This window comes from Urocampus carinirostris, chromosome 17, assembly GCF_059441175.1.
Source record: "Urocampus carinirostris isolate Australia breed hairy pipefish chromosome 17, RoL_Ucar_1.0, whole genome shotgun sequence".
In the NCBI taxonomy this organism is placed as follows: domain Eukaryota; kingdom Metazoa; phylum Chordata; class Actinopteri; order Syngnathiformes; family Syngnathidae; genus Urocampus; species Urocampus carinirostris.
Genome location: NC_142365.1, coordinates 8,059,988 through 8,084,359, shown reverse-complemented (window position 1 = coordinate 8,084,359; position 24,372 = coordinate 8,059,988). Strand labels below are relative to the sequence as shown.

The 24,372-nt window shown below is 40.1% G+C and overlaps 3 protein-coding genes across 5 annotated transcripts in view; 1 reads left to right on the top strand and 2 right to left on the bottom strand.

Annotated features, from left to right (window-relative positions):
• Positions 1-24,372, top strand: part of LOC148349082 (cationic amino acid transporter 2) — a 53,777-nt gene that overhangs the window by 8,972 nt on the left and 20,433 nt on the right. For all 3 annotated transcript variants that reach the window (XM_088321519.1, XM_088321517.1, XM_088321518.1), the window contains 3 exons: positions 3,320-3,467; positions 18,228-19,619; positions 19,707-19,801. The gene's annotated coding sequence lies outside the window, so the exon portion shown is untranslated. The remainder of the gene's footprint in view (positions 1-3,319; positions 3,468-18,227; positions 19,620-19,706; positions 19,802-24,372) is intronic.
• b4galt4 (beta-1,4-galactosyltransferase 4) lies at positions 1,455-10,044 on the bottom strand. Its single transcript, XM_088321520.1, has 7 exons — positions 9,600-10,044; positions 7,189-7,627; positions 5,978-6,210; positions 3,328-3,515; positions 3,103-3,225; positions 1,722-1,826; positions 1,455-1,656 (listed from the first exon to the last, which is right to left on the bottom strand). The coding sequence occupies exons 2-7, from the start codon at positions 7,433-7,435 to the stop codon at positions 1,527-1,529; spliced, it is 1,026 nt and encodes a 341-aa protein (XP_088177646.1). The 5' UTR covers positions 7,436-7,627; positions 9,600-10,044; the 3' UTR covers positions 1,455-1,526.
• On the bottom strand, positions 18,136-22,823 carry casr (calcium-sensing receptor). Its single transcript, XM_088321516.1, has 5 exons — positions 22,536-22,823; positions 20,600-21,439; positions 19,628-19,858; positions 19,330-19,453; positions 18,136-19,268 (listed from the first exon to the last, which is right to left on the bottom strand). The coding sequence occupies exons 1-5, from the start codon at positions 22,806-22,808 to the stop codon at positions 18,136-18,138; spliced, it is 2,601 nt and encodes an 866-aa protein (XP_088177642.1). The 5' UTR covers positions 22,809-22,823.

Sequence of the window (24,372 nt, the reverse complement as noted above, 5' to 3'; positions counted from 1 at the left end):
TGCTTCATGTTAGTGTCCCACGAGACCTTGGGTCATATACATCCTTTTTTTTGGGTGGGGTAGAACTGACTATGCAGTATTACATATAATTGTAGTCACGTATCCATATTTAAAGCTAGCACGGTACTACACTGTACTGTTCAGGAAATGTTTAATTTTACAAAAATAAGAATTGTTTATTTGACTATGTTGCAGTGTAAAAAATATTTACCTTTTTTTCTCTAGTCCTCTACGTCGAGGAAATCCTTAGAACTATTGTACACAATCATTTTAAGCCAAAGATGTGACTTGAACATTATGCGACTTAAGTCACAGTATATGACATTTTGAAGAAAATAAATGTGCCATCTACTTAAATAATTAATTGGACACATTCAACCTTTATTTTATCAAACAAAGTGCCCCTTTATTAAAAATTAATACAAAAAAAGAATGCACCAGTGGCACTACAAAATGATAAAACGTGAAATAAAAAGTTGACATTAATTTGAAATGGAACAATGATGGGCATTTTCCTACTTGTGTATTCACATTTCCCCAACATAAATTAAATTACTATTGATTATTCTTGCAAAAGCAATAACATAAGGCCATTTTTCTGAAATCAAATATAAAACAACAACATACTTTTAGTCCAAACAAGAGTGCAAAAAAACAATACCAAAAAAGGCATATAGGAATATATTTGTCTACTTATATACTAAACATAGAAATGATCAAGAGCTGGAGTCTAAAACGTATTCATTCATTGTTGTCAGTTAAATGTATTTCACTTACTGCATACTTCAAGTATATTTTGCATTAAAATATTTTTTATAACTGGTTTCAATTTCTAATATAATGGCACATCTCAAAGCTGCACATAAAGTCATCTATCGTACTAGTAAATTGAATTCCATCTAATAATAAACTATAAATATTTTTGAGCCAGCTTTTTTAAAAATAATTGGTTTATTTTCTTGGTTGCCTAGTGAGTATTTCAAATCCTTAGTGATCCAGTGATCCCTTTTTTAAATTGAGTTTCTTTGGTTCCAGATGGATTGACTACATAAGAAAAAGGTACGTTTGAAATCACCTTTTCTTGGACTGATGCAAAACCTATACTCAAGTCTTCTAGTCATTGATACCAGATAGTGATGCTACTTGTACATAGAATTCCCTTCCCCAAATAACATGATCATTTTACATAAAAATACTACAAACCCTGATATATATATCTGATATATATTTTCTATTCATAATCACTAAAAAAAAGTTTTATTCCTATCATTTTTATGTCCTGGATGATAAACAGCAACTCAAAGTTGAGCGGAATGTTTTGGTATCAGCCATGTTCGCTATTTCCTAAATCTCAGTGGCTGATTTTAGCACTGATATTGATATCATAACTCACTTGTCGCCTATTTATTGTATAGGCTTATAAAATGTCCAAAAGTGCATTTTAATGTAAAACTAAATTGAATGGGCACAAATGTAATGTTCTGAGATGATGTGGACGAAATGACATTTTTTTTCCCCTCGAAGTCCTACGGCTTCCCAATGTCCACGGTCACATTGACATACAGTGGCAGCCTCTCCACTGATAAAGTCTTATATTTGCAGCTGTTCAGACCATCTTTTCTCCAAACCAGCGTTGTCCTTCTCAAAAGCTTCATCCTAGATTCGGCAAAAGAAGACAAAATTAGGGTAAAGCCGTCAGATTGTGATAACAATTGACTCACCTGTCTTTGTTGACTTCGTTGCCGCTGTCCCGTTTGTGAAAAACCATCGTGTAGCGGCCGATGTCCGCCGGCGGCCGCACGATTTTCATTTTTTGCAGCTCCACCCTGGCAGAACACCAGTGGAGACGTTAAGGAACGTTTCCACTCTTAAAATAACTTCGTTTACATGCAGCGAATAGTCCGATTGGGATCAGAAGCCGGATTTTTGGAGCAATCCGGATGAATCGATAATATGCTTAAGCACAAACGTATAACCTCATATAGTCAAGTCATGTTTATTTGTGACGCCCTTAATCACAAAGAGTCTCAAAGGGCTGCGCAGACCACAGATTATTATTACACCATCCTCTGATCTAAAACCTACATGAGGGCAAGGAAAAACTCAACAACCTCAACATGAGGAAAATGAAGAAACCTTGAGAAGGGACTGCACATGAGCTAATCCCCCTTCTAGGATGACCAGGCTGCAATGGATGTTGCAATAACAAATAATACACAGATATTGTCAACATAAAATATAGGTTATTCAAATGCCATCGAATAGAAGTGTGTTTTAAGCCTAGATTTAAACAGCAGATCGAATCTCATATAGGAGTTTTTCCGATTACAAGGGCAAAGCAGGAACAACGTCTTAATACAAATGGATGTTTCTGCATTTTAACTTTCGACATCAAACAAAGGATGATTTCATGATGTCACCAAATTCAACAAATTGTTTTCTCTGTGCTCAAAAAGTGAGCTTTATTGCAGCGTCCCGTGTTTTTACAATATGTGCTCGCATGTGGCCTGCCAAAATCATAGACTTATACTATGTGTTATAGATACAACTGCTACATCACTATATATTTCCGTCTACACCTATAGCATATTTGGAATGGGTGCAGAAACTCAAAGAAGAGACAGACAACCACCCTCCCTCCTACGTAAAAACAAAATTGCTAGTGAGCATGTGTGTTAAGAACGTAGATGTAGACTTACTTGTAAATATAAAGGCAAATAAAATACAATATACAATTACAAACTGAGCTCGAAAACATTCAATTGTAAAGGGGTATTGCTTCGAAATTGTCAAATGAGAACAATAAAGAACCAAGAGAATGAAAGCACGGGTGGAACGAGCCTGCGAGAGAGAGCAAGAGGCATTTGCACAGCAATTGTTTTTGAATTAATATATTTCAAACTGGGATGCAATGAAGCCGCCAAGTACAAAGTCCTAAGTAACCGAGGATCTCAGTAAATGCACAAAATATTACGCTTCCCACTAAGACCTTATATTTGATTTCTGTGCGCATTTGCATGGTTTTACATAATCCAAATACTGGATCATAGTCTTTTTCCAATCGGATTATGGCCTGCCATTGACATTTTCTTCCCCTCTCACCTGATACGCAGGTCATCATCTTCCCCACCCCAACCCCAGTAGGTGTTGGCAAACCCGTTGACTTTACGAAATTGCACCCTGCTCATGGCGGTGACGCCTCCAAAGTAGCCTTTGTAATGCAGCCTGTCGGGAAAAGCAAAAGAGGCTTAGGATCATTTCCAATTCGCGAGCTAAAAACGGCAAACAGGAAATGAGGTTTTTTTTTGTCTTTTCACAGGAACTTACTTGTATCCGGTGGCGTTCCGGCCCACCACCAGGTGCTTGGGTTGCGAGTCACAGATGTAAAGATTGCGGTCGTTTTCAGGAACCAGGTCCACATCGTGGAAAATGAAACAATCCCATCGGTAGTCCTTGAGCGCCTCCAGGTAACCCACGTTCAGTAGTTTGGCACGGTTGAAGGTAGCATCGCCAGCCTTTCACATAACACACTCAAATTAAAAGATTATGCAAGAGTAGAGGATGTTTAAGACCATGTACTGACACGGCTTGAATATTAGGTACAACTAAGAATCCATGTATTCCCCAAATGTTCCAGAGATTGCATAACATTTTGAGCAATAATTCGATACTAGCAAAGCGAAGGGATCTTTTATTCCAGGGTTCATACATCTTTTTGGGGCCAAATTCAAGCACTTTGAGGACTTTCAAAACAAATTTTCCTATTTCTTGGTATCGTTAAAAGGAAAACATCCAGGGTGAATCATGTATTTTGCAGAGCCATAAATATATATGCAATTTATGATCTTGTGTACAGAAGACATACTTTTTAGAACTTAAATTGTGAATAGATTTGTTTTTGAGACAAATCTCTCTCCATATAGGTGTTGGGTAAAATTACGGTAATGTGTATCTTACATTTTCAGTTGCAGGAAGTTTTTGCCATTCCCTTTAATTTTTTGCACAGGCCATAATAAACGTTAACGTGATACAAAATCCTTGCAGTAAAACACATTTCATAGTGCCCTGTTTAGGTGTAACACCTGTCTTCTTAGGGTCAGTGATGATGTTTCATAGGACAATGTCGTACAAACTAATGCCAGCTTCAGTTAATGACGAGGGAAGATGAAATGCAATAACAAAGCGGAGCCACCTAAGTGCAGTGTCGGCGTCATTTTTAAGCAGGCTTGTTGAGAAACATGGCGACAACTTCAAGCATTTACAAGCACGTCACCCAATATTCAAGCATTTTTCAATCCTTGAAAACACAACATTAAAATTAAAGCAACTTGATCTTCCTGTGACGCTTACGCAGAAGAGGACACGTGACGTCCAACGCAATGTACTCATGTTTGAGGAAGTACTCATGGATGTGAACAGCGAAGTGTCTCCCCCGACCCCCAATATTAATTTAATCCAAAAACTTGCTTTCCTTCATTGATTACTGAATGTGTGGTGGGATTTGAATTTATAAGATACTATCGCTTTAGAATGAAGTCGGGTGACATGTTGTGAATCACGATGCGATGTTGGCTGTTTCATGAGTCACAGAATAAACAAGTGTTCCTCTTCCATTAATGTGTGATTTAATGACACTCATGTGTTTTCGACTGCCGTCATTGTTTATTTCTGCGCTTCCTCCCGCCTGGTTAAGGGCAGAATAGTGACGTCTGCTGCAAATCGATGACGTGCAGGTCGTATTAATGTGCTTTGACCGATCAGACAGCAGTCGCATTCCAAAAGATCGGAGATATATTGGATTTAAGACCACATACAAAAGTGGCCAGGGTCTAGTGTGAAAAAATGGGATATATGTTCTGTGCGTTTGGACCTTAACAGATTATTTACAAGAGGCATCCGTGCAAAGAAATTCTATTTTCTTGCAGTGTTAACCTAGCCTTAGTATTGCTTCAAAATAAAGCAGACTAAAATATTAGTCTCAAGTCAAGAATTTTTTTTTCTGGGGGGGGGATTTGAAAAATAAATTGGTTGACGTTTTTAATGGGAGAAAAGTGGTAGTCTAACACATAAATCAGTAGTGATGGTGAGTATGCAATATTTTACTATTAAAACTGTCCCATAGTTGTAGTAATATCAGATAAAAAAACAGCAGCCTCTGGTGGGTATTTTGCTAGTACAGCTTCAATATAAGCACAATTTTCCAAATGAGGGGTATTTAAAGGGTACAGTAAGCGTAATTTAGCACCTCCAAGTGGTAAAAAAAAAAGCATCCATTACAACAATGTTAAGTAGTAAGCAAAAACTAAATAGTAAATAGTCTGCATTTATATAGCGCTTTTCAAGTCAATGAAGACCTCCCAAAGCACTTTACAATGTGCTTCACACTTACCCATTCACACACACACCAAAAGGGAGTCAGGCATGCAAGGCACTTACCTGCTTGTTAGGGGCATTAGGGATTCAGTGTCTTGCCCAAGGACACTTCAATATATAACACGGACTACACAACTATCATATAAATTTGAATTTTTAAATACTCAAATGTCAAAAGTTAGCATTTATTTGCCCTATATTGAGCCTCACCTAGACTCTAGATCCTAGAGGGAGCTGACATAAATATACGCCATCTTGCTGCTACAGGTACCAAAAGACCAAAAACGTTGCTGAGTTTGGTTACTGAGTCCCTCTAGTTATTCCGTGTGCTTTTAAGCACTCGTTTTTGGTTGCACTTCACAATACAGCGACATCTAGTGGTGAAATAATACACACTCACTTTTAAACCGTTAACAGTGTTGTAGAATTGCTAGAAACAGTACCTTCCAGTGGTTATTGTGCAAGTGCAGTTTCATTTAAATTAAGAACCACTTGCAGAGGTAGTAGAAATTAACCTGAGACCTCATCTACTATTTGATTCCCTCAATAATGATAAATTGTAGTATGTTCAAAACAAAACCCCCGATTATCTTCGTTGTGGTACCTGCTGGATGACATAAACTGCATAGTGGAGTTGCTGCCTCTGCAGGAAGGGATGCAAGTGGCGCAGCAGGTAGAGTAGGTGGCGCTCTCGGTTGCGATGGGGGATGAGGATGGCTACGCTCTGCCTGGCCGTGCAGGACGGTGGACGAAACAGGCCTTCGGACACTCGCTCGTTCTCCCTCTCTACCTCCTTCAGTTTAAGGGAGGGCTCGAAGTTCAACTCCACTGCTCCTTCTGCGCAATAAAAATACACAATGTGAAAAGAGAAACCTTTTAGAGATGGCTTTCTTGACTGCTTGAAAATCTGTATCAGCACTTCCACTTCCGAGGATAGTCATGCCCTGAGAAGACTTGAATCATCTTTTTATGCTTATTAATAGCCCCGATCATAAATTACAGCCATATTCCTTATCGAGGGGAGCTATGTGTGTGCCTTCGTCTTTCTTGATAATTCCAAGTCAGGTTTCCACGGGTAAAAATTTTTACCTTCTCCCTTTAGTTTCACTGCAACCTTTGGACCAATATCGAATAAATAGTGTACATACATATAGTTTGATAAAGTATTAGGTCGTATACTGGCAAAGTCGTTATATGCATGCAAGATTCTGAACTAAATGAAGGGAAAGGCATAGTAGGAAGTAGTTCATCTAATTGCATATCGGCATTTTTATAGCTGCCATAACACTAACCAAAAGCAGACCAGTATTTTATTTGATTTCAACCAAAAGCGAAAAGCGTTAATCGCCTCCTCAGTCTTAATTATCCTGATTTTACGGCAATATTCCTGAGCAACGGTAGTGATGCGAGTGCCTTTTTCGTATTTATTTATCATCGCAAGCTTAGTTTCCATGGTTATCAAGTTTTACAAAAAAAGTATTGCATCGCCAACTTGAAAAATCTTAAAGCACACGAGATTCTGAGATAAATAAAGGGAAGGGCATTGTGGGAGGTTGTTCAACCATTAGCATATCAGCATCTTCGTGATGCCGTGACACACACCAATAGCAGACCATCATCTCATATGACATCAACTATTAGCAGAGTCATTTTAGAGACTAGAGAAGCATGTGACTTTTACAGGTATAGGTGAGGGGAAAACTAACTAGGAGCAGAGAAAAAACATCTTATTCCACATCTTAGCATGAAAGCATCAAGAGCTAGGTAGTTTTTTGGTCTACTGTAAATTCACAAATCAATTGGATGTCAACTCACGTAGCAGCGGCGACTTTTCAGGACACTCTCCCATCGGTGTTGGCGTCATCACGCGAATCGCCGCAATCGTATCCACATCAAGCTGGCTCTCCCATTTGACCGCCGAAGCCACCGAGGGAACTAGAGTGGATTTTCCACCTCCGCCGGAGAACATGGAGATCCACGCCAGGACGGACAGAGAGAGAAGCAGAAGGAAAATGTACTTGACCATGCGCAACATCTTGCACGCCGACGAACACAAGGCCATGGCGGTGGATGTTGCCGCTCTTCAGAGTTTCTCTGGTTGATCAACTTTGTGATATGGACTTAATGCCCGGAGCCAGCAACAAGTGTTGGGCTCTTTAACGGTTTGCCCCGCGTGGCTCCATAGCGAGGTTTTACATCCACAGCTGTCACCTGGAGATGTCTGCGTTTTTTCATGTGAATGGAATAATATTGACTGTGAAGAAGAGAAATCAAATGTAAGTCCCTTGCAGTAACATAAAGAATAAAAATGAGAGCCTATATGGACAAAGGGGTGAAATTTTGGACCTCTAGATGTCGCTGTATTGGGTCGTGCAACCGAAAACGAACGCTACAGAGCACAAGGAAGATTAAGAACTACAGAGACCAAACTGCTCTATTTTTCCTTCTAGTTTTTTTCCAGAAGATTTTAGAGGGGTACCCTTAGCAGCAAGATGTCAGACAATCATTTCAGCCCCCTCTAGGTGAGGCTCATACTACGTGAAAACATTTCCTGACCTGCAAGTATTTAAAAAAATTTAAAAAGTTTATATAATAGTTAATGTATTTTTGCTTTTTATTAAGATCACTATCGTTTAAATAAACAAGACTTCTTTTCATGAATGGAATATTTTTTACCTCTAGGAGGTGCTAAATAATACAAAGTTCCTTTAAATCAACATATTTTTCTTATTTTGGCCAACCTGCAAGAAAGCTCATATACATGGTACTGTTAAACCCCTTAAACTGGTTTTATATTTTCTACGCATTCAAGCCAGAGGATAGGGCCAGAGGATAGGGCCAGAGGATAGGGATTATGACTTCAATTACAGTAGAATAATACAGCTTCTTTGCCCTACAAGAATTTGACTTTACAATGTGAAATAAATGTTTTTCCGGATCTTCTTCATGGAATTTTTTCCCCACTACAAACAACAATAACAAATTATTCAGCGTGCCCAAAAACGTAAAGTTACATCTCTAAAAAGACTTTCTGCTATTGATCAACGTCAAACAAAATCCTGGTCTGCTATTGGTTTGCGTCACAACATTACAAAAATGATGTGCTATTGACTGAAATACCTCCCACAATGCCTATCACTTTGTTCAGTTCAGATTTTCTAGTGTTTCGTGAAGACTGAACCGGCATCACAATACTGTTTTTGTTCTGTATTAGTTATAATCATATGTGGTGTAATAATAGGCTGTATAGCACTTTGACATTTCTTGTGAATAAACAACTATACCAATAAACATGACTATTAACTATTATTTACAAGGCTAGCTGTGATGCTAAAGGGAGGAGCAAAAACGTGATAACCATGGAAAGAATGCTTTAAATTTTCAGGAACTACGAAGGTGCAAGCATTATTACCCTCGCTAAGGGTAATAATTGCTATTGATTTGCGCCACGGCATAAAAATACTGATATTTTTGGCTGAAAGACCTCCCACCAGGCCTTTCTTTCATTCAGTTCAGAAATTCAAGTGTTTCATAAAGACTTATTGTGACGGCAAAACAATACTCTTATTATTTGCATTGTATTTATTAGGTATGGTTTCCAAGGTTTGCAGTGATGCTAATGGGAGAATCAAAAACATGGTAACCATGGAAACTAAACTTGCTATTTTCAAGAAATATGAAGAAAGCACATGCATCGTTACCCTTGCGAGGGAATATAGCTGTAACCAATCGACAATCATGGCTGTTATTAAAAATAAGGAGGTAATTCAAGCAAGGACATCTTCGAAGGGCATGTAGAACCTTGTTAATTAAAGTTTTAAGTGTTTAATTTGCTGTTGCAGTTTCCTCACCCGCTTTGCATCCACCTGCTACACCACTTGAACAGCTAGAGTCACATCACACACAATGCATTTTGTATATTTTTGTATAAAGTTATTTACTCACATACAGATGAGTATTACTTGCCAACAATTTAACTTTTTTTTTTAAAATGTTTTACTCGGGGTAACGGTGTTATTTGACGCATCAGCAACTTACCATACGGTACTATACCCCTCTAAACGGCAAAATACACAATTCAGGGAGAATTTATGACGTATCCCGGGGGTCTACTGTATTTAATGACGTAGTCGTGACCTTAAGTTGCTGGGTCGTTAGATACAACACTCAATCGAACATAGATAACATAATCAAAACAAAACGAAAATACTTTAAGGGTTACTTACTCCAAATATTTCTAACGATGCTTGTTTTTCCTCGAAGTCATCTTCTTCCCAGGAGGAGCCAAACTAGCATCTGCTAGCTCCACGAGCATAGAACATTTGCAATTGCAACACACACAAAAAAGAGGGGGAAAAGAAGGAAGACAAGTGAACACCTTTCACAAAGGCGACACGTCCTCCTCCACCCGGATCTTCTCCATGTTTGCACACAATGCACACGTCCTTATCTCCGTCTTCTCAAGTCCTCGCAGGCTTCTGTCTCGCTAGTTTGCAAGTGTCAGTGGGAAAAAGGCGCACACATGCTGTATAAAACCGCCAATTCAATGTTAAAAGCATATTTTAGTACTAAAATCTTCCAGGAATATAATTTAGAAGGTATTTGTCTACTCTGGTAGTAGCACTGCAAGTCTCTGGATGACTGCTGTTAAGTTAAACATTGTGTCCCACTTCCGGCATTGGGGGTTTAAGAAAATAACATTAAAAAGAAATAGCTCTTCCGGGTGTTTTTGGTATATTTTCAAAGTACGTTTGGTATGCTAATATTAATTGTAGGATTGTCGAAGCGATCGTTTTAAATATACACTGTTACTGTGTGTACAATAACCCTCTTTATTTATGTAGACAAACACAGAAATTATACTTTCAGAATACAGCTACTCAACGGGTCTTACTTCAGGACCCACCATTCCATCCTAATGACAAGCTGTGACCCAAATCAAGAAATAGCTTTCTACTTTTGAAATGTATCCAATTAAAGGGTTGAGCACTTTAAAGAAGATATATTAGAATGTGATCTTTTTTTTTCTCCAAAAAACATAATGACCTCAAAATGTCTTCAAGTGCCGTATATTCTTGCATATTAGCCTATATTGCATACAGGCAACTCCTTAAAACTGCTTTAAAATAGCGACATACTTAAAGAAAGTCAAAATATTAATAAATAGTATACCTAAATGTCAATAATTATTTAATTATGTCGCACGCAGCTGCCCTTCAATGTTGAGGTTTGGCTCATCTCAACAACAGCGACTAGATGATGAAGGTGCTGTATCGGAGTCAGATCAGATCCTCCTGCTGCAGGTAACCATGGAAACCAGTTTGATCTGTTTCATGTGGGGGAGCAACCCCTACCCCACCCCTACTGGTCAAAAGCTAAAAATAAACCATTTTTAAACAATTTACTGTACCTTCCAGTATCCCTTCAATGGCAGACATTCCAGTTTTGTATTTCACAATCGTTTCCGTCTTTGACTCGATTGTTGTCACTGTCACGGTTGCCATGGCGCCCAATTGCCCCACCCGTGTAGTGCCAGCTACGGCTCATTGACAGATTGGCTTTCCGTCTATTTAAGCTCAGTGCTTTCACTCTTCGTTTGTCAGTCCATCAACGAACCTCTCCCCAGCAAGACGTGGGTTCTGACTCGGTCCTGCTTTCTTGTTGGTACTTCCTGTCCGGTATTGTTCCTGTTTATTTTGTCCTGTTTAATATCGGTTTCCGGTTTCGTTCCCCTCTATTTTTATCCTGTTTATTATTCTCTCCCGTTCTCATTTCCGTCTAGTTTGTCCTGTTTAATTTCGATATCCTGTTTCATCATCATTCCTGTCTGTCCGGTATCGACCCCATCTTTCCGATGCTCGGGCAATTGAAATCGATCTCGTCGGTCTCTGGCTTCCTGTCTTTCCACGCCAGACCGCTGCCTAACGTGCATGACTCCCCATTTCCTGTAAAATAAAAGCTTGTGTGAGAAACATCACGCATTTGGGTCCTGATCCGGTTCCGGTTCATGACAGTCACTGTTTTCCACCTTTCCTTCCCCTTATCACCAACTTTCTTTGGACCCGTTGTTATGGGTAGACAAAGAAAATAAAACCAACAAAATCGCAATAAAACGACATGTGTTCCCTCTCAAACACGCCAATTGACTGAACAGGAAGAAAAGATCAGGCATGACATTATCGTGATATGTTAAGGAGTGTATCCAACCCTCCATTGTATCTTCTTCTTAGCATTTTTTTGCCATGCCAAAGGCCAACGACCCACGGAAAACGGTTTCATGACCCACGTTTGAGAAACCCTCCTCTAAAAGATTCAGCCAAGCCAAGTAATTGGAATTTGTTTCTATCGACATGTAATAGTAGGATGATGGTGTGCTGTAAATAAATCAAGACTGATGGTCCCTATATGAACCATGAATTTAGATAGATAGTTTAATGTGGGCTTTTACTCCCCCGGGCGGAGTTAAATAGCCTCACGGCATGAGGAAGAAATGATCTCCTCAGTCTATCCGTGGAACAAAGGCATTAAAATCATTAACATTTAAAACGTGTTAGCATGATACAAATATTATTTGGGTAGCCTGTTTTCAGTAGCCTGGTAAAATTTTACTTCAGGGGTCACCAATGTTGTATCTACGGGCACCTGGTAGTCCCCTGAGAACACCTGAGTACCTTGGTAACTGGTTCTGGTCATCGTGATTATCCAGGAAATTTGATTTCTAACTGGCATGATGTTTTGATGGTTGACTAAACCTATTATAACGTTACTTTTTACAATTACCTGGTGCAACATCCATTTTGGCCCCTGGTCATCCTGGAAGGGGGGTGACCTCATGTATGGTCCCTTCTCAAGGTTTCTTCATTTCTCTCATGTTGAGGTTTTTGAGTTTTTCCTTGCCCTCATGTAGGTTTTAGATCAGGGGGTGGTGTCATTATAGTCTGTGGTTTGCAATAATCTGTCGTCTGTGCAGCCCTTTGAGACTCTTTGTGATTAAGGGCTATACAAATAAACATGACTTGACTATATGAGGTTATACGTTTGTGCTTAAGCATATTATCGATTCATCCGGATTGCTCCAAAAATCCGACTCCTTGTAATTAAGGACTATAGAAATAGAAATGACTTAACGTGATGCCACGACAACCTCGTCAGCAACATGCACATGCGGCTCTTTGGCTCCTCCTCGTGGCCTCTTCTTGCTCTTTCGAAGAAAATTAATAACGAATAATGATATTCAGTACTGTACAGTAGTTTTTGTTGGAGGACAAACCTGACACTGCCTTTTCAATGAATATAGATATATACAGTATATGTATACAGTATATTTTGCCTTCTTTGCAAGGCTTATATAAAGATATTAATTTTGTTTGTAGCTCTTAACATATGCTTAGTGGCTCGTTCAACATTTTAGGTTGCCATCCCCTAATCGAAGTGATTTTGGGATTCATGAACCGCGAATATCATACTGTATTAATAACAGTAACATTTTTTAGAAAATAATATAAAACTGGTAGCTTTTGAGTACTTCCCTGTGGCCATTTTAGAAACATGAACTAATATATTACTGTAGTTCTCATAATGACCTAAAGAGGGCAGCTAAAACCTGAGGCAAAATGATAATCCAATGCAATTTAAATTAATTGACTGTGATTTTTTTCATGTTTTTCTTTTTTTGTGTTAATAAATACTATGATATTTGTACTTGGAATTGGTTTTCCTAACTGCTCAAAAGTGGAGTGATTGTATTGAAAACTGAGGCAAACAGCATGTGTTTTATTCTCATCTTACGCCGCAGAGCAGATGCGCACACCAGGCTGGTCTCGGCTGGACATCGAATTGTTTGTTTTTCGGTTCTTCACTCGTTAAACTGCTTTTTCAGCCTGCATAAGGTCAAAACTGATCCTGACTTTCACAGTGTGTCCTCCTCGAAAGCTTCTTGGCTTTGTTAAAGTGACAGTGCACAACAATTCACCACTAGAGATCGTTGTAGCTGAAGCATGTTAGAAAACACACTACGGATGTCCCAAGGCTACATATTTGCAACCTCCAGAAACCATCCATCCAACCATTATCTGCACCGCTTATCCTCATTAGGGTTGCGGGGGTGCTGGAGCCCATGCCAGCCATCTCCGGGCAGTGGGCAGGGGACACCCTGAACTGGTTGCAGGGCACACTGGGACAGACAACTCGCTCGTTTATTCACACCTAAGGCCAATTAACCTGACATGCATGTTTTTGGAATGTGGGAGGAAACCGGAGTGCCCTGGGGAAACCCACGCAAGCACGGGGAGAACATGCAAACTCCCCACAGGAGGTTCGATCTCATAACCTCAGAACTGTGCTGCACACGCGCTAACTACTGCTCCGCCGTGCCGCCCCTCCAGAAACCTATTTCCATATTTTCTGATTCTACCTAGTGAAAGGACATCTACAAAATATTACTACAGGAATACTACTAAAGTGAATACCAAATTTAGTGCTTAAAACAGGGACATGTTAAATTTTCCTCTAACTGTGAGTGTTTGAAAACCAATTTGATGAGACGAATCCTATTTAAAAACAAATATGAAAAGAAATATACAGAGCCATAAAAAGCTATTTGTGTGTCATGTCCTGTGGGATTATTTGTGTGCTGTGCTTCAGGGATCAATTACTTTCTCACACAGAGCCAGATACATTATGATGTTTTATGTGCCTTAATAAATGGATTCAACATTTCAAAACTGCAATTTGTATATTATTGGGTTGCCTCTGTAAAATATTAAAATTGATTTGATTATCTGAATTTTTTTATGACTGATAAAAATAAAAAAACAGACATCAGGAAGAGGCAAATACATTTTCACGAAACTGTGTTCAGGCACTGTATTTCATCGTCTAATTGAAAAAAAAATCATGTTTATACAATAGTACATGTGTTTTTTGCTATTGTAGTTTTTTGGTTACGTGAATAAAGTATTTTTAAACCACTAGAGGTCGCTATATAATCCACATTCGGGATTGAAAACGGGGACGAGGGGATTCCATTCTAGATTTTGATCCCAAACTTTCGTGCAAACTGCAGTTTTGACTATCTGCCGTTGAAATGAATGCAATGAGATAAATAAAGGTGGGCTGCAAATTCTGAATAGCATTTAAACGTGAGGCACATCTGCACTGTTTGCTCTCGTCATGCACTCGCGATAAGCAAGCACGGAAAGTTCCCTCAAACTCTTTTCAACGGATTTTCTATGAGCCTTTGTTGCAAATGGACTGATCATATTGAGATGATTTTTTAAAGAAAAATATTATAGATTTAAAACTGAATGAAATCCACTCTGAGTCGTAATATTATCTGATATTGGTGGATATTGAGGTGTGAAATAAATATGAGGGCAGAGTGATTTTTATTCATTTCTTTTATCAGTCAGTCATATATTTATTTACATTTTTCGGGGGGGGGGGTCGTATAATATATATATATATATATATATATATATATATATATATGTATATATACTGGACTGTCTCAGAAAATTAGAATATTGTGATAAAGTTCTTTATTTTCTGTAATGCGATTAAAAAAACAAAAATGTCATACATTCTGGATTCATTACACATCAACTGAACTATTTCAAGCCTTTTATTATTTGAATATTGCTGAATTTGGCTTACAGCTTAAGAAAACTCAAAAATCCTATCTCAAAATATTAGAATATCATGAAAAAATATACAAGTAGGCTATTCAACTAATCACCTGAATCATCTAATTAACTCGAAACACCTTGCGAGGGTTTCCTGAGCCTTAAAAACACTCAGCTTGGTTCAGTAAACTAAATCACAAGTATGGGGAAGACTGCTGATCTGTCTGCTGTCCAGAGGACCATCATTGATACCCTCCATCAGGAGGGTAAGACACAAAAAGAAATTTCTCAAAGAGCAGGCTGTTCACAGAGTGCAGTTTCAAAGCATATCCACAAAAAGTCTGTTGGAAGGGAAAAATGTGGCCGGAAACGCTGCACAACCAAGAGAGATGACCGCAGCCTTAACAAAATTGTGACGAAGAGCCGCTTCCAGAATTTGGGGGAGCTTCAAAGACAGTGGGCTGAAGCTGGAGTCCAGGTATCAAAAGCCACAGTTCACAGACGTGTCCGGGAAATGGGCTACAATAGCCGTATTCCCATGGTCAAGCCACTTCTGAACTCAAGACAACGGAAGAAGCGTCTGACTTGGGCTATGGAGAAGAAGCACTGGACAGTTGCAGAATGGTCCAAAGTCCTCTTTTCAGACGAAAGCAAGTTTTGCATTTCATTTGGAAGTCAAGGCGCCAGAGTCTGGAGAAAGGCTGGAGAGGAGCAAAATCCAAGTTGCTTGAAATCCAGTGTGAAGTTCCCACAGTCAGCAATGGTTTGGGGAGCCATGTTAGCTGCTGGTGTTGGTCCACTGTGTTTCATCAAGTCTAGAGTAAATGCAACTGTGTACCAAGAGATTTTAGAGCACTACATGCTTCCATCTGCTGAAAAGCTCTATGGAGATGAGGATTTCATTTTCCAGCATGATCTGGCACCTGCCCACAGTGCCAAAACCACCAGTAACTGGTGCACTGACCATGGCATCACTGTCCTTGATTGGCCTGCTAATTCCCCTGACCTGAGCCCCATTGAGAATTTGTGGGGTATAGTTAAGAAGAAGATGAAAGACACCAGACCTACAAATGCAAATGAGCTGAAGGCCGCTATCGAAGCATCCTGGGCATAACACCTCAGCAATGCCACAGGCTGATTGCCTCCATGCCACGCCGGATTGATGCAGTAATCCGTGCAAAAGGATTCCCAACCAAGTACTGAGTGCATCAATGGACATTTTCAAATGTTTGATTTAGTTTTGCTGTTATAAAATTATTTTTTTACTTGGTCTGAGGAAGTATTCTAATATTTTGAGATAGGATTTTTGAGTTTTTTTCAGCTGTAAGCCAAAATCAGCAATATTCAAATAATAAAAGGCTTGAAATAGTTCAGTTGATGTGTAATGAATCCAGAATGTATGACATTTTTGTTTTTTTAATTGCATTACAGAAAACTTTATCACAATATTCTAATTTTCTGAGACAGTCCAGTATATTATCCCCTGATCTAAAACATATATGAGGGCAAGGAAAAACTCAAAAACCTTAGCATGAGGAAAATGTTGATCCCAATCCAGCTCCGAGCACAGATTGTGTGACGCCACAACCGAGATGAGTCGAGTGAATAATTATTGATATTGATGCTTCGTTTCATGCATCATTTTTTCACCATTTCCCTCATGCTTATGCATGGGGGGGATGCTTATTCCGTCTTTTGTTTGAACGACCACTTTACTAGGAAAAGCGCTTTCTGACGACATCCTATGCAAAGAGGGGAGAGAGTTGGCACTATTATACTATTCTCGTGCAAGCTTTTCTTACAAATCAGACAATCTTCTCTATTATTTACAAGTATTGGTTGTTTTAGTTTGCGCGTGTGAAATGCATTGATTCTTATTTGCATGTTTACTTTTATTTTATTCATTTAATGTAAACATAGTCATTTTGTCCTCGTTATTAAACAAAGTGTTAGACGAGTCAATGCCAGAACTATGTACAATAAAGTTTACCAAACAAGCTACATAAGTTTTGTTCCTTGCCCTGCCGTGACTCACAAAATAAAAGGGGACAAGATTAGCGTGTGGACCCCAAAACAGGGAAGCATGAATAGAGGTAGGCTTGCTCAACGATGAATAGTATTTAATAACAAAATCCAGCAAAGCAAAACAAAAAAAACTGTGATATTAAAACAACTAATTGTTCAAATCAGAACCAAAAAACAAAAACGAAACCTGACATAACAATCAAAATGACCTGACAGCCTTTGAATACACTAAACAAACATAAAACAGACCAAATCACTGATATAAGTTTTAAATTCAATTCAATTTAATACTCATATTGATGATTGTGTAAATTACAGTATTAATTATCAGTACGGCTGCTTTTGTGATTGCTACTATGACAGGATGCCCGATCTTCTTTAATGGTTTGCAGGAGATTATTGTAACATGTAATTTATGAGCTACTGTTAGGGTGTCCACCAAAAGATTGTTTGCTCTGAGTAATTTTTCAAAATTGCTTGCAATCGCAGCGCCGCTGTGCGCTAAACTTTTTCTTCTGGTCATCGAAAGTTGAAAAATGTTTAACATGGGGAAAAATGCGACGCTCGTCAATGTCACACATTACTCAGCCATCTAATCACGGTGCAAGCGGGGCGGGACGAACACCGCAACAACTGAATGAGAGAGCAGGCTTTAACATGGGGCAGTACAAGACACTGAATCCCTAATGCTATCGGTATGTGAATGTGTGTGAATGGGTAAGTGTAAAGCACATTGTAAAGCGCTTTGGGAGGTCTCCATTGATTTGAAAAGCGCTATGTATATAACTGCAGACCATTTACATTTAGATGCAGACTGACCAAGATTCCTTCTGAATGACAGATACATAGCACAAATGCACACCATAGCGTTATATAATGAAAAGTCTAAAAATTATTATGATTGACTTTGCATTCAAAAAGATTTGAAAATATAAATAAAATGTAAATAAAACAAGTTTTTGAGACTCCCCGGCCCAATTAAACCCTAGTGGCCAGCCAGAATCTTACTATGTATGGGAAACACTTCAGGTGTGTGTAGTTTCACCCTAGTTAACACCCTCTTGGGGAAGGTGATGTGCAATATCCTGACAAGGCAAAGCAAAATGGCAGTCTATTACATCAGCGAACTCCTTCTGTTCCCTTCAAAACTCAAAGACAGCATGACAGTCCCGTTGCTAAAGCTCACTCTCGGCTTGTTCTTTTCAGATGGCGTTTCGCTGCCGACGTCGCCCTTGAGGCTGACGGAGGACGACGGGGTGGAGGCAGCCGATCCCCTGAAGCTTCCGGACCTTTTTCTGGACGCCGTGCCCTGTTTTAGCGTGGCTTTGGCGGCCACTTTGAAGGCGTGGGCAGCAGTGCTGCACCTGACTTCCTCGATGGTGTTCCGGGAAGATTTGAAGAGGATGATGTAGACTTTCGTGAAGAAAATACAGGCCAGCATTCCGAAGCTAGACGCCAGGATAGCGATAACTTCCACCGCCGAAACGAACTTCCCGTAGGTACTGAAGTAAGCGGGGATGAAAGAGATCCAAACGATGAAAAATATAAGCATGCTGAATGTGATAAACTTGGCTTCGGTGAAGTTTTCGGGGAGTTTGCGTGACTTGAACGCAAAAAAGAAACAGACGGCCGCCAGGAGGCAGGTATAGCCGATGAGAAAAGCTAGCGCCATGTCGGAGCCCTCGTCGCAGGTGATGAAAATAATCTCATCTATGTCGTGGTTCATATAACTCGAAGGGGGCGCGTTGTAAAGCCACACCACGCATATCATAACTTGGACGAAAGTGAAGAGGAAGACTAAAAGAAACTGCATGTTTAACCCCCACCATTTGCGCTGGAAACTAGTAGGGATTTTGGCCTCAAAGACCAAAAGCACTCTGTTGGTTTTGACCAGGATGCAAGAAATACAGAGGACAAAACTAACGCCGAAAGCCGGTTGGCGCAGACGGCACGTCCAGTCTTGTGGCTGCCCAATGAAGACCAACGAGCTGGAGAAGCAGCAGATGAGCGAGAAGAGCAAAACATAGGACAACTCTCGGTTGGTGGCCTTGACAATGGGGGTATTGCGGAATTTGACAAACACAGCCATCACGAAGGCTGTCAAGACTACTCCCAGCACCGCGCAAATAGCCAGACCGATCCCGAACGGTTCGGTCCAGGACAGAAACTCGATTTCCTTCAAAAAGCAGGAGGTGTGGTTCCCACTGGACCAGGAGTTGTTGGGACATTTGATGCAAATGCTGGCGTCTGCGAGGAGAGATCAATCTTAGATCAGGGAGTTTCATACAAAGACAGGTTTTTGGCGCACCTTTGTGGTTGCTGTACTCGCCATCTGAGCACTCGTTGCATTCGAAGCAACATGTGGGCATGCTGTCTATAATGCCCTTTCTGGTGCCAGGTTGGCAGTCCTCACTGCAGTTGGAGAAAGGCACCTGGACAGAAAGAAAACAAGCCAAACTTAAAGGAACACTTTGTAATATTTAAACACTAGATGTCACTGTATTGTTTAGTGCAACTGAAAACAAAGAATTCGAACTACGGACTGCCTGAAACTCTGAACAGAATAGTCCCAGGACCCCAGACACAAAGTTGTGATTGGTACGTACCTCCAAACTGTATCCATTCCAGAGAATCTTGGTTTCATCAATGACCAGCTTGCCTCCCCTCTTCGAATGAATGTGATAGTATCCAACTTGCTCGAAGGCGACGGAACCGTCTTCAGCCGATCTGTGCCAGTTCATGATGGTGTAGTTTGCAGCCACGTCAAAGTTCTCGTCAAGGTGCGTCTTTTTTCCTGCGCTGTTTGTGTATCTGAGGTGTCTGAGCTGCTTCAGTACCTGCAGAGTGAAAATTTTGTTTGTAATGAAATGCTTTTTGTATACAGTTGTTTGCCTGGAAAGCGATGGGCGCCACCATACTGTACTTGCCCAAGACACACCACAGGAAATGGTGCCCCTTCGACCCTAGTGGTTAAAGGGTCCAGTTAATGTATATTTTAAAATATTGTCCAAAAATTATTCATGTGGAATGTATGCCAGCTATGCAGGCTTACTATTCTATTACATTTTTTTGGTACAGAAAATTGAATTTTTAAATTATGTAACAGTAATAAGATGACAAAAAGGAAATGTAATTTTAAAAAATTAGAATACAATATGTAATATAGTGAATGAGTTAGTTTTTAGTTTGTTTTTCGATCTTTTATTTTCTTTTAATTTCTTGAGAGATAAGTACATTTGATTATAGAATAGTATGATATTTAGAGGATACTTTACACCGGACAACTACGGCGACCAGAGGATGAAGTTGCTGTATCTGAGTCAGATCAGGCGGTTAAGGGATTCTTGAGTCGTCAATTAATTTCAAGTTAATCACAAATTGGTGGTAATTACTATACTGTATACTTTTGTTATTTTAATTTTCTTTTTCCAGGGTACTGGGGGTTAAGAGCTTTTGACCATAGATTTCTATCCCCTGCTATACACAATCTCACTTTGGGATCCCTACTCCAGAACTGATTAACGACATTTCCCAGGGGTCTACTCTAGCATTATTGTATAGGAAGTGCAGTATCTTACCTGCCACGCCTCCATTTTTTTAATATCAGCACAAGAGTTGTTAGCAAAAAGTCCTTGTCCAGGAGTGCATGTTAGGACATTCTGCAGGGCCTGAGCAATCGAGTAAACCGCAACGTACACATTATATGAGATGCGTAGGTGGGTGTAGTCCAGGTACGGCGTCTCCACGCTGGTGATGTCTTCTTCGCCGGTACACAAAGGCCGAAAACTTGTACTACCATTGTCACTGTCTCGGAGTCTCGTACTGTCTTTCAGGTAACAGTTAAAAGTTTCCTCCCAGAACTCTCTAACAAATTCATTGTGACTGTCTTTATCTGGCTGGACTTTTTGAAGGAATTCTTTAAACTCGGGAATCGGCCCCGACTTCAAGGCAAAACCAAGAGTGCCTGCTATCACGTCCAGATATTCGGGTTTGGCGATGAGAGAGGAGCTTGCCCAGGCTTCACTGGCGATCCAAATGCGATCTGTTATGTTCCTCCGGACCATTTCCTTGATCAGAGGCTCCATATCGGGTCCACTGGCGAACACCACGATCACTTTGGCGCTGGAGTTTTCGATCCTGTCGGCCAGCGCTCGGATTTCGTGGTCCTCCATGTACTGAGAGATGAGTTCATTGAGATGGATGCAAATGTCCCTTTCTTCCATCTCTTTCTCGAACTTCTCTATACCGGGACGACCGTAGTCGTCGTCCGAGGCCACGGCGATGACCCAGTTCCATTGGAAATATTCGATGACGTCGGCCATTGCCATGGCCTGGTAGTCGTCAGAAGGAATGGTTCTCATGAAGGATTTGTACTGGTTCTTGTTACTAAGGAGACGACTGGATGAGGCATAGCTGATCTGAAACATAAGTTGAACCCGGAATTCGTTATTTGGCAGATTTAGATTGGAATACCTTTTCCTCTCTTTTTTAAGTTACACATTGTGCCACAATTAAACACACTCATTTGCAGACTATGTCCGCAGCTGTCAATCTACATCAACGAGCACAGCAGTCAATATTGATTAAATTTACATTAACATACAGTATGTGCAGGAGTGCGACAAAAACCTTTTCAAAACGCAATGTATGTATTGGCTAAAATACAGAAGCCCTTACAATCGCAATAGTCTGTATCCATGCTCAGCCATGCAACTGTTCTTAAGGTCTCCCATCCCTTGTGCACATGACAAAGTAATAAAGGGGAGACTAAGTTTTGATTGTACTACATTAAAACGTCGTTATAGGTGAATGCTAGGAATATTTCTAACAAGTTGTGTTGGCTGATTATTTTAGTGTGGCAGTAGGTTACTAATTATCAGTTATATTTTTCAGAAAACTGTGACATCATATTAGGCTGTTATCAGTCTGATAATTATCGGCCACCCCTTCTTAGTTAGTGCCGGCATGTAAAATGATATGTTTTTTTTTTTATGAAGTAGTAGTGATACTTTGTCTCTTCTCAATTACTTTAACATGTGCACAAGGGATGGGAGGGCTTAAGTTCAATCGCATGGCTCAGCATTTGTACTCGCTGTTCTGTTTGTACGGGCTTGTGGTTTTTAGTCTGTACAGTTTGTTTTGAGAATATTATTTTTGCACTCCTGCTCTTTTTGGTAATGCCAATTTAATTAATATGAACTGTAGCGCGAGTTGATTAAGATTTAGGATGCATAAAAAAGAGTGTTTCAATCGCGGCACAATGTCTTACTTTCCTGCACATACAGTAGTTACAGTACCCCTGCACTTTACTTGCGGTTCATTGATTTTTTTCACTGATGTTCGGAGCACTAGGCAGAAATCACATCGTGTCATTACCTGCTGCAGGCCCTCTTTGATTTAATTAAACAGTTGGAGTCCTTGGTCCGAACTAGTTCTAAGACAGCTGCAAGGCGCCAGCAGAGGCGAACCGCTGGGGACGTACCCCTGGACAGAATTTATGGTCAACATATTTACCTGTGGGATATAAAACAGTCCCAATAGGTTTGCCACGGCCGTGGAGACAGCCGATCCAGCAGCACCGACCACAGCAATCGTCGACGGGATGTGGTCGGTGCAGTTGCAAAACTCATCCAAATTCAATGAGTCAATCTTATTTTGGGCCACAAAACTGAGAGTGGCTTCCAGTGCTTTGGAGACGGTGTTGCAGGTGTCGAAGATCCTGTATCCCAGCGTGATGTTGGGCAGGAGTTTCGTGCTGTTGTTGACCTCCTCGATTGCAAAAATCATGGCCTGCAGCCAACGGAAACCACGGAAATTAAACCTGAAGGGGAAATAACATAATAAGCGGTAGCATGTTTAAAGAATAAATTGCAATGTATAACAAGAACACTTGGATGATTATAAATGTAATAAGATCCAGTACAAAGGGTACAGGGGTGGTAAATCCTGGAAGTAAAAACCTTTCTTAAGTAGGAAAAATACCCTAGAAAATCATATTCCACACTGTAAAGTGAAAATTTCACAAGGCAGGGTCACTTTATCCAAGGAGTTGGGGGTGTACAGTGGATATATCGTAACAAGAAGTTTAATTTTCTGGATACAGATTTTCCAACCCAAATAAGACACATTTTTAAGTGGGTCACCTGACACACTGTGTAGACTTGGGCCGTGCTGCCAGGTCCTGGTCTTTGGACGCAACCCCCAAATGAATGGGAAAAAGGCCCCCCAGCAATATATCACCAGTCATCTGCGCCCGTTGATGGGGCCCGTAGGCAGACATGACACAAGTGCATTTAAAGAACAGCAGACAGCACAGAAGGAATCGCATCTTTTCCGATCGGAGTGTAGGGCGTTTATTTGTTTTTCTCAGCACTCGCTGCGATGCCTTGTGATGGTCATGCTCACCCCAGCGAGGAGATCTAAGTGGAGAAAGAGAAGAAAGAAGTGTTGAGTTGCACTCTAATGAGCTTCCTGCAGGCTGACCCTGTGGCCAGTGAACCAAGTCATCATGCAGAACAACCTGCCGCTTGCCTTATACGGCCGGAAAAATGCCAGGGCGGAGATGTGAGAATGAAGAAACGGCCACCTTACACTTTACCGTCTAAAAGCTTGCAAAGACACCCAGGATAAACGTTTTCATTTTATATTTTTTAATCCAGTTGAAAACCGATTATTTCCAATCCCTGGAGATAGAAAGGGTATCAACAGATTCGGTTAAGGTAGCCATCCACACATGAAGTTCAATCATATTGCCTTAAACAGTGTGTCCGTTACTTCTAGTAAAATAACATCAGGATGGGCGTTTTGTCAAATGTTCTCTGGTTGATAAATGGTAGCCTGCCAAATACAGCTACATTGGGTTGCTTTGGTAATGGCTCCTCGCTTTGCTGACAACCAGTGGACATATTTAAAACTGCAGCTTATTGTTTGACATTAAGCGGCTCATTATTTTCTTGTGCTTTTCTCGGCATTGTCTCATGGGCCCTGATTAATGATTTAAAAACTAAACTACTTTTTTGGCCAAAAGAACACATTTCAAAACATCATAAAATATATGATAAAGGAAAAACACATTTTAATTCGGTACATTTTCTGTCACCCGTGCAGGGTTTGTTTTTGCGGGTACCGCATTGGTGACACCTGGTCTAAATCCTGGCACTTAAATCCAAACTTACTTACGTTTTCGTCGCCACGACAGATTTTAATGGAATTGATTAAAGTTTTGATGAATAGGCAAAATCGTTCAAGGAACACATTATTTAATAGACAAGTTCAACTTACCTTCTAAATCTCTTGGAGATCACTGTCATAAAATTCCCGGACTCATTGAAAGATGCTTAACTAACTAATC